Source organism: Hirundo rustica, chromosome 1 (genome assembly GCF_015227805.2).
Source record: "Hirundo rustica isolate bHirRus1 chromosome 1, bHirRus1.pri.v3, whole genome shotgun sequence".
NCBI lineage: Eukaryota > Metazoa > Chordata > Aves > Passeriformes > Hirundinidae > Hirundo > Hirundo rustica.
The window spans coordinates 132149676-132160602 of NC_053450.1; the positions used below are offsets into that span (position 1 = coordinate 132149676).

The following is a 10927-nucleotide window of genomic DNA, read 5'->3' on the forward strand; positions in this document are numbered from 1 at the left end:
GCGCCTGCACCCCTTCCCCGCGCCGCTCCGGCCTTTAAACCTGCACGCTAATCCCCTCTAACCGGATTAGAGCCCGCCGCCCGGCCCGGCCCCGCTACCGGGGCGTTGACAGGGCCCTGCTGCACAGGGAGGTCCGGCCGTCCCAGCAGGAGCCGGGAGCTGGAAGACCCTCCTGTGCTGACCTTCCCGGCCTCACCCTCTACAACTCCAGTGCGGGACAAGAGCAGCAAGGTCGGCTGGGGCTTTTGGCCCAGCGGTGTGATCTTTCTCCCCATCACCTTCTCATGCACCTCCTAGCCATAGAAATGACTCATGCTCTGTGCCGCCAGCATCCTTCGGGTGTGTTCTTCTGCCTAACGGCTAAGGCAGAAGCAGGTGGTGTGCATGGATACATTCCTCAATACTTGTGCATTACAATTACAGATGAACTGGACTGAGATAGAGAGGGGAAGAAACCGCTCCCATACAAAGTGCCCCAACAGGTGGCTAGCCCATCAATGCTAGACATGGCAACTTTTTGGTAGATATGCCTGCAAAACAGAATTGCAACTCAGCATAAGAGGGTTATTGTGCCTGGCTTGCATCAAGGGTCTCTGGATACATGGAGTTATGACAGGTGTTGTGGTGGAGTACTCAATGTAAGGGAAGCGATTCAGTCAGAAGGTGCAAGAGGGAGTTAGGAAATTCTTCTCCTGTGGTTGCACATAGTTTTGAGGTCTAGATCCCAAATAGGGTGCTGTGCTTTCAGGAACAGAGTGGTCCCTCCATGCATGTTTGTACAGCATCTAGAATCTCTTATCCTAGCAGCTGCTTTCCTACAATAGCAATGGAAGCAGAATTCAGGACCCCCAAGATTGAACATAGCTACAGACTATTAAAATGGGCTTGCACTCCTTCTGTTATCTGCCACTCCAAAGATCCTCATAGGCAGTTAGCCCTCCCTCTTTCCTCCTTTTTTTTTTTTTTGTTTTGTTTTGTTTTGTTTTGTTTTCCATTAAACACACTCCTTTCTCCTCCTCTCCCTACTCACCAGATGTAAACAGCTGTCAGCAGCATGTACGATTTACATCTTCTCCAGCACTGTTCCTATAGTGCTCTTGGGGTTTGTATTCATTTTACTTTCGCCAGTTCACTAAAAACAGTTTCTCTTCCTCTCCCTTTGGCTACTGTCTCACTCTCCCCAGCTGTTGGTATGCATTTTCTACAGCCCATAACCTACACTGACAGCTGCATTCCCAAATCCCACCAGCTGCTGGTCCTGGCCCACTCAAAACTGGTGGAAGGAGCTGGCTGGCCAGCATCTCAGAGCAGCCTGGGCTGTTGGTGAGAGCAGAAACTTTGTGGTGTGGAGAGGCAGAGAGCATGTGATGTGAGAGGTGAAGGCAGGTGTAGGGTGCAGGAGTGAGCTGAAGGTGAGCTCTAGCACACCACTGACACGGTTGGGGTGGGAAAAACTTGGTATCCATAGCTCTGTAATGGAAAGTTTTCACTGACCTGTCTGCTGATATGACTAGCTCTGAAGATGGCAGTCAGTAATTGACTTTCTACCACTTGCTGTGTTAACTTTTATTGTGGTTCATATATTTTTACAGATATTTACCTGATCTAAGTTAAAGCAAAGGAGAAGCTGAGTAGCAGCATCAATGGATAGGTGGCTTTAACTCAGACTGATTTCTATGTGTCTGTGCACAAAGGAGATGGAAAAATATTGAAAATGGTGTTTATATTACGTCATTAACTTTGCTGCTATTACTTAGAGTGGCGTTTAAATTTCTTTATTTGAAATTCCAAAAAATACAATGTCAACTAAAGGACATCAGTCTAGGACAATATATTAAAGGACATCATATTAAAACCACTTTAGTTTCCCAATAATAGAAAAATGACCTTTTGCTTTCTTTTAGAAATAGAAGAAGTATGGGGGGGGGGGGACGACGGGTTGTTTGGTTTTTTGTTTGTTGGTTGGTTCTTTTCTTCTGGAGAGACATAAGCTTTAATATAGCTGCTCTGCCTAATAAGCTGAACAAAAACCCTAAAAATGAGGACACCCATTAGTAACAATTGTAGCTGTAAGAATCTAAAGCATGGCAGATATGTCCCATCGTGACGACTCAAGCCACACCAGGATTTATTTTCTTGTCACTGAAGCACCCACTGATCCTTTCGTTTCTGGAGATTCTGAAAAAAGGGAACAGTTCTGAAAAAGGAGGGAAAGATGTGCCATTCGTACTCTTTGAGAAGTGATGTAGGTGGGATAGGGATTAGACTTATTCTTTTCTTGCCTTTATGAAAAATAAAACTATGTCAGGAAACTAGGTTGTAATCCTCCACGACATAAGTAAAGCAGAGAAGCCATGGAGAGAAAGTCAGTTCACATAATCAGGGTGCTCTGAAGTGCCTCCTGCATACAGCCCGTACGTGGCTATGGCTTCTTTCCTGCAGGAGACAGATTTCCAGGGACCTGAATTGCAACCCATCGAGGGTAGTGCCTGCTTGCAGGACTGCGGCCCAATGTCACTGTAAAGGGAGCAGAGAAGAACAATAGGAGATCAGATTAGTTTGTCGTTATCTATGGAGAACACGCCTAATTTGCAGCCACTCTTATCTCTCTTACTATATTCAGTCTGGGGTAAACACTAATTAATGCAATGTGTCTAATAGATTAGAGAGGGAAAGTATGCTGTTGGCTGCTCAACCCCTCCTCCCACAGATCATACCCCATTGCCTGATGGGGTTAAAATCTACAGAAGAAACCAGGTCATGATATTTCCTGAAATCGCCCTCTCTTTGCACTGCCAGAGGTGTTATCCATTCGGCCCCTCGCGTTTTCCCAGAGTCCAAGCCCTCTGACCATGCCTCGATTTTCTCAAGTTCATCAGCGGTTTACACAAGGGAGGTAAAATAATGCTGCGCATCTGTCTCGGCGGCACTCGCTAAGCAGCCTATGCTCGATGGGGCTGGATCAGGACCTGCAGCAGGATCAGCGTTTGATTTTCGGCGTCCCTCCGCCCTCTACCCGGGGTTTCCGAACAGGGAGCGGCCTCGGGGCGGGGGGGGGCGGGTACGACGAAGGGGGACGAGGACGATTTGGAGAGAGGGGGGGGGGGGGGGGGGGCTTTCGCTAAGTGACCCGTCCCGTATTTCGCCGTGATTTACAGGAAGCGCTCTTTGAGCATCATCCCGTAAAGTGAGAGGGGCGGGGTGTGGACCCCAGCCAGCTCGCCGCAGGCCCGGGGCGGAGGCCCCTGGGTTCTGGGCGGCGCAGCCCTGCGGAGCGGCAGCCTCTGCTGCACCCCGCGCCCGGGCCCCGCTGCTCCCCGCGACCGCGGCGGGGCGGGGCGGGGCGGGGCGGGGGCTGCCGCGTCCCGAACTCCCGCATCGCGCAGCCTTCCGCGCCCCGGTGACGGCCGGATCAGCGGCGACCTCCTGCCCCGCTGAATCAGAATTTCTCCTCCCACCACCTGCGCAAGGAGGCGGCCCGGGGAAGCCGCCTCGGCGCATATAAAGCGCTGCCGTCGGAGCGAGGAGCGCCGCTCGCTCCCGGGACCCGGCTGGCACCCGCCCGTCATGGCCACCGGCCGCCGCCTGCCGCTGCCCGCGCTGCTGCTGCCGCTGGCCTGCGCCGCGCTGGCCCAGCGCCCCCTCACAGGTAGGAGCGGGCCCTCGGTGGGACCCCGCGGGGCCGGGGCCGGGGCCGCCGGTGCGGTGGCCTGAGCCCCGGTGGCTGGTGTCTCCGCAGAGAAGCAGCGCGCCTGCCTGCTGCCCCCCGACGACGGGCCCTGCCGCGCCCTGGTGCCGCGCTGGTACTACGACCGGCACACGCAGAGCTGCCAGGAGTTCACCTACGGGGGCTGCTACGGCAACGCCAACAACTTCCTCACCTTCGACGACTGCGAGAAGAGCTGCTGGACCATCAAAAGTGAGTCCAGGGACCGGCAGTGCCCCGGAGGGCCCCGGGGTGGCAGGGTGCTGGAGGGGACACCGGGGACGCTGCTTGGCTTTGCGGGACGCTTTGCACCCACCTGATATATCATACAGTCTTAGAATCATAGAATTGTTTAGGTTGAAAAAGACCTTTAATATGTTCGAGTCCAGCTGATGACCCTCCTGCTTGTTGCGGCTTCTTGCTGGTTACAATTTTAGGCAGAAAATGCAGAGCTGACCCAAAGATGACATGTGGAATTTATCTATTAGTATTTTAAATGGGATTTAATGTTGCACTTTCTTGCTAATCGATGTGTTGGATTCCTCCAGTAAAAAGCAGGTGGGACAAACTGGGGCTTGCCTGCAACTGAAGTAATACCATTTTGCCTACACTACCGTGTTGTTTTGTATGCGAAGCATGAAGGGTTGGCTTCACAGAGGATGAAATTATTTTTTCTGCAGAAGTACCCAAATTATGCCGGATGGAGGCTGATGGAGGACCTTGCAGGAGTTATCTAAGAAGATATGCCTTCAACTTGAGCTCGATGAGGTGTGAGGAATTCATCTATGGTGGCTGTTATGGAAATGGCAACAACTTCAGAGATTTGCAGTCTTGTGTGGACCACTGTCTGCCAGAAAAAAGTAATGGTTGCTCCAAATTTTTAATAAAATAGGTGGTTTGAAAGTGATGTGAAGATGATACTTCATTTGATATTTTCCTCTGAATACTCATACCGTGGTATCTTTGAAGACTTGTGTAAAGCAGATGTTTATATTGTCCACTTTAATTTTAATATGTTGTCTTAGCTGTTACTAGAAGAACATGAATGCTGAGTTCTTAAATACACCCACAACTATACCGAACCAATTTCTTGACTTCTAGAGAGATGTAGAGGTGTATCTGAAGGGGAATAGTAAGGTTGAAGATCTGTGTTGGGTCAGATCTGTCAGAGACTGTGGCAGTCACTTTCAGGGAAGTGGTAGTATAATGTAAAGCATAAGCACCTTTCTAAAATTCAGGCCTGAGGGATGGTGGTAGGCAGCTCAGGTTTTTGGTGCTCAACAGCTCAGCTTCTGACAAAAGTGTTTTGCCTGATGTGATTCTTCACTGTATCTCCATTTGAGCTTTAAATAAGAATGGTGGTAATTATGAGCAGGTGACTATAACTGAGTTTTGATGTGAACACCAGATTAATATCCAGTTCAAGACAGACTCTTTGAAGATGTACCAGAATGTATAAAAGCTGTCACTGCCTTAAGCTTTATTAGTGCTTGATGACATTTATTCGTGGCTGATGACAGATTGTCAGCCTTTTCTTAGGTGAAAGCTGAATTATTTCTGTTGCACATACAATGAGTTGATATAGGGTCTGCAGAAGGAAAAAAAAAATTGTTGCGGCAAAAGGAAACATGCTTTTGAGGAAAGATGTTTGATTTGTACTTTGTGCTGAAAACAGAATTTGCTGGCAAAATCATAGAGAAGTTGTGCCTTTCTTTTCTCTATAGAAGTTTAGTTACACCGAAATTATTGCTATATTCCTATATATATGGAATAAGATTAAGTAAAAACCTTAGCTGTCATATATATAGCACCACAAATTGGGAAAGCTGAATAATTTCACTTATGGGATATAATCCTGTTTTCTGGGGTGGTCTGTTGCTTTCTGAAATTCACAGCTCAGCGGAATAAGATGTAGAAAGTCTCTGAATTCATCAGTCAAGTTCAAGGGGAAAAAGGGCTGTTTAGATGCAAAATGTATTGCACGGTCAATTTTAAGAAGCCACGTACAGAGATTATATTTATGTAATTTTTTTTGCTCTCTCTCTTTTTTTTCCTTTGTCCTTTTTTTCCCCAAGCTGGCCCCTTGCTCTGCTATAGTCCAAAGGATGAAGGATTGTGTTCCTCTTCTGTGCCTCGCTATTACTATGACACCAAGACTAAATCATGTAAAGAGTTCAGATATACTGGCTGTGGTGGAAATGCCAACAACTTTGTCACTGAAATGGATTGCTATAATGTCTGTAGAAAAGGTAAGGGGTTTTTGATTTGGAGGGGTTTTTTTGGTTGTGGTTGTGGTTTTTTTTGTTTGTACTTTGTCAGTCACAAGCAGTTAAAGCAATCCACATACCAGTAACAAGTGTTCATAGTGTTCTTTCACTCACCTTGGCTTGCTGCAGGGGTGTGCTTTTTGCATTTTGGACTCTTACATTTTCAAGGGCAGGGAAAATTGAAATGCAATTTTAAATCCTTCTGGCAAGATGAGTGTGATGTGAGGTGATCACACCATATTTGAATGAAGTATAGGGAAGGGCACACAAAAAGACTGAGCCTACTTTCTGGAGCCCACAAGGAATCAGTCTTTAAACTGTTCAGTATTTCCACTACCACTAATTAAGATATCCTTTTATTCTGGATAGCTTTAAATAGGATTAAAGTCAGTTGTGAAATCAATTTACTTTTTTCCTTTTCATTTTCAGAAGTTACCATCCTACTTCTATTCCCTGTTGCCTATTTATGTTTCCTATTCCCATTACTAAAGATTTCTGCCTCATCAGTTGTGCTGTGTCAGCTGTTTCTCTGGCTGTGGGGGGAAAGCTTGGAATGATAATTGATTTTTCCTGATGCTTTTATTCAAACCAGCTACTGGCTGTGCTTGTAAATCAAAACAGTTGTCCTTTTATTTACAGTCATATGTTCATACCAGCTATTCCAAGTTTTAATACTTTAGTTTAATTAATTTGATATGAAAAATAATAAGAGAGATAAAGAAAAGCATAATTGTATGTTGTTGCCCAGAACATTCAGGAAGCAGACATAGCACAGTATTTTAAAAATTGATACTAATGGGAAAAATATTTAAGGCTGTATCAAGCATGTACATTGCCTTTGGAAAAAAAGAAAAAGGGAAAACTAAAAAGTAGCTCTGTTTTAAACATGCATGTTTTATATGTACAAGGTCTGGGTACTTCAGTATTGACGTTGTCAGAAGTCTCATGTTGGGAGATGATTTTTCAGTTCTGGGCTAGAAATCCGGGGCTGGGGCAAGGATTGTACCCGGAGCAGAGTCCTCAGAAATAAAAATATTTCCTGCCAGTTAGTCATGGCAGTAATATTTCTGTGGATGACAAGTCTGAGTGTGTCCCTGCCATTGTATTATGAGAGAGTCTCTAATAGTATGTTAAGTTTGTCTGAGATGCTTGTGATTATCTAATTCACATCCATTACTACCTGTGAAGTGGTAGGGCCAGACTCCAGTGTGGAGTGTGAGGGAAGAGGAGGAAGGAAACTGCTTCTTCAGCATCTCACCTCCACACTGCCCCTGCCCACACCCAGCCAGATTCACCTGGGGGTTCTCTCTTCCTCAACCTGTTGTTGTGGAAGAAAGAGTTAAGGGGATGCTGTCTGTCTTGGAACTAGAGCACCAGACAGCCGCATGTAAAGTGTCAGTTCTAAGCTTTTTCATCAACTTGTGGATTTCACAATTCAGTAAGGCTTGGTACAGCCAAAGACCAGAGTTAGGGGCATAATTAGTGCTAATTAATGTTGTACTATGCATATTCATTTCTATAGCTTGGGAGTGCAGAGCAACATTAGGCAAATAACTCAGGCAACTTAAGCCACTCTTCCTCACCTGCTTCCATTACTTCATTCTCAGTATCTTTCCTGTTACCTCTCGGAGTCTCTAGTTGAATCCAGTTGACCTTCCCTGTGCAAATACACAACTGTTTGTTAAACTGATCTATAGTGTTTTGAGTGAAAAGGTTTGTGATTAATTTCATTTTTAAAAGTTTATATTGGAAAAGAAAGCAAATGCATTGGGGTGACAGCAAAGGGATTGGGAACTGGCCACAATGGTTCTGTGTGCTGGTAAATGGGTAGCATAAAGACAAAGATTTTCTCTCAAGATTGCAGAGTACTTCTGAATTGCTCTCACACTCTTAGGCCGCTCTGCAGCTTCTGTGAGTTTTGTGCAGAAACTCAAATAATGTTATCTTTTCATCTCCCTCAACCAGTGGATATATTTGAAACATTCAGAGAAATGTAAGAATAGATTGGGGCGGGGGTTGTTTGTGTGTGGTTTTTTTTGTTTGGTTGTTGGTTTGTTATTTTTTTTTTTAAAGAGGGCAGTGTATTTTGTTCCATTCTGCTGTCACTGCAGGACAGCTAGATAAGGCTTTGATGCCTGCTCAGGAAAAGAGCAGCAAAGTCGGATTCCAAATGTGAACACACTGGAGATCTTACAGTGTGAGAACAGGGAATGCAGAACACATGTTACAGTTTCTGGTATGTTTGTTATTATTGGACAACTGCATACATGAAAAAACAGTATAGTGTGAAATAAACCAAACAATAACAAGTAGTAACAGTTTTGTCATTCAGTTTCCCTAACTGCTTCCTTTGTTTTGTTAGCAGGAAATCAGAAACCGAGAATCAACATGCCAACAAATGTATCCCGCAGAAAAATAGTGAGAAAACTGATTAAAAAATCTCAGACATATAACCCAAAGCCTTAAAGCTGATGTGCACTTGGATGTTTGAAACACTCCTGTCGATTCCACTTTCTTCTTTTGTAAGATATTTTTTACAGAGTTTTATACTGACATAGTTCTGTCTTTCAGAGCTACTTTTTATGCAATTTACGTTTTTATAAGGAAATGCATTTAATAAAAGAGCAAACCTAAGTTCGGTTCTTCTGCACTATTGTCTCTGCAATAATATTTTGAAAAGACTTGTTTATATTTCCATGTTTTTATGGGGGGAATGCCTTGGGAGAATATTTCAGCTGTTGCAAATCAAGTAAAATTTGAAAAATCAATTGTCTGTTATTATAACTAAGGAGAGTCCAACACTGAAAATCTACCATGGATTTTAAGGTGGTTTTTTTTTTTTTTTTTTTTTTGCATCCTCTGCTTGCCAAAGAAAAGGAACTTTCACAAGTGTGTTCAGAGTGTATTTATTGCCCTGCCATTTACATGCTTTGGCCTTATCATTTAAGTAGATTGTCATTTACAGTTAACATTCATAGCAAAAATTTTTGGAAGCCTTCATAACTGTAAAAGAAGTATAAATTTAAATGCAGCTCATCACACAGGAGAGATTTTGGAATAGGGATGCCTTGATAAACACTCTCACAAAGGCAATGAATAAGCTAGCTGAGTATTAAAATAAAAATGTAGCCATTACTTTTTCACAACATTTGAAATTTTTGCTAAGTTACTCCAGATCCTCATATGGCATTAATCAGCATAGATGTACTGATTTTAATGGAGCTATGCTGATTACATCTGCAGAGGATCTTGATATTTGTGATAATGCAGTGGCTGTTGAAGCAGAGCAGCAGAAGTTTCTGCAAATTTCATCTATAAAAGAGTAATCCCTCTTTTGAGGCACTTTTATATTTCTTATGGTAGGTTATGCCTATGGTGTTACTTTTGCACATTCTTTTATATTTTGTATTTTAGTCATGTCTGAATTTCAGTTAATTACACATACAATATTTTTTAAATACAAATTTGTAAGTAATGTTAATAAAATGATTTTTGTGAGGAAAAAGCACTTGTTCTGTCATTATCCTGAATGAGTTGTTTAGACCAATATGTGTAATGAAAGCTATAATTTGTTAATTAGGACTCTGTTAACAGAGTTTAGTTGTCTCTTCAATCATTTCCTTACATTGAGGTCTTTATTTGAGGAAAGCCAATAAATTGCATTCATGTTACTCATCCCCAGCAATTTTGTTGTTCAGCTGGCTCTCTTGAAAGATGGGTGGTTTAGCTTATTGTCTGCTTCTGGGTCTCCTGTTTGGTGTTGCACTATCTGAATAGCTTTTGTGTGGGTAACAAGCTATTTGTTTGAAACGATATTGGCTTTCAGTTAGAATAATTCAGATGTGTGCTTTAAACCTGTTTTGGAGAGGGAACATGATGGGCAAACTAGTCAAGATCTGGTTTTCTTACTGATGTTTATTCCACTGCCGGATTTTTGATTAAAGCAGTTGTCTGTGCTTGCCATTTTCTTTCTATTACTCAATTTCTGCTTCTTGGTTTCCAAACCCCTTTTTATTTTAATCATCTCTTGCTTAGTGCAGATGAATGAGGACAGCGTGGCAGACAAGTGCAGGTAACTAGTGACACAATTTTGAGTGCTTGTCCCATGCCGAACCTTTTGGTAACCAGCCTTCAAACAGAAAGGGGCCGGTATGAACTCCCTGGAGGAGCCATGACATGATACAGTGCACGTTGCCTATATCCCTTCCTCTTGGTTGTGAATTTTGGCTGTGCTGTTTAGAGAAGCAGCCCAGAGTGTCCTGTGAATATTTTTTCATACCTAATGCTTAGGGTTGCATTCATTTCATGTTCTGACTATGGCTTATAAAAACATCAGTCTGTTTAGGAAGTCAAAGTTCAATTTAAACACAGTTTATAACTGTAAAAGGTTGGTTTTCTTTTAACAGCAACACCACGGGGTATGTAACATATATTGTCTTTGGGATCATGTTTGAGAAATTGCTATTACTCATTATCTCTCTTTGTCTTTGACTTTCATAGGAGTATCTTTGGATGGAATACAAAAGTGGACCTAGGATTTAAAGGGAGCCCCAAATCTGAGAGCAACTCCACTCTGGTTCTTGATCTCAGAATTGGGTGCCTTCTCACACATCATAACATGCCATGAGTAATGCAATACCCTGATCATGTCTTGGAAAGGATCTAAAAATTTGGCACTTTTCTGCTCATGCCAGCTCAGGGGCTCAGCGAGAGCTGTCTTGACAGAGCAAGGTGCTGCAGTGACCACCCTGTGTAGTGCCTGCTCCACAGGCACTTTCTTTTCTTGCATAAAAATATAATTTAAAGTCTAAGGGCTTGCTGCTAAAGTATTCAGTGGAATATCACAGGCTTGGGTTTTAATTCCTTATCTACCTGGTATCATATAGAAATTTAATGTAAACCAGTATTTTCACAGGGTATCTTAGTGAGCAGGCTAGAGTAGAGTATTCTGGAG

The 10927-nt window shown here is 43.5% G+C and overlaps 1 protein-coding gene across 2 annotated transcripts; it reads left to right on the forward strand.

The window, feature by feature from the left end:
* Positions 1-3377: 3377 nt before the first annotated feature.
* On the forward strand, positions 3378-9658 carry TFPI2 (tissue factor pathway inhibitor 2). 2 transcript variants are annotated; one of them, XM_040084065.2, is made up of 5 exons: positions 3378-3649; positions 3740-3919; positions 4387-4566; positions 5782-5955; positions 8339-9658. In XM_040084065.2, exons 1-5 carry the CDS (start codon positions 3568-3570, stop codon positions 8437-8439), a joined length of 717 nt encoding a protein of 238 aa, XP_039939999.1. In that variant the 5' UTR covers positions 3378-3567; the 3' UTR covers positions 8440-9658. The 2 variants fall into 2 exon arrangements, with proteins under 2 accessions (XP_039939999.1, XP_039939989.1); XM_040084055.2 differs by having other exon boundaries at positions 3383-3649; positions 8336-9658.
* Positions 9659-10927: the final 1269 nt, after the last annotated feature.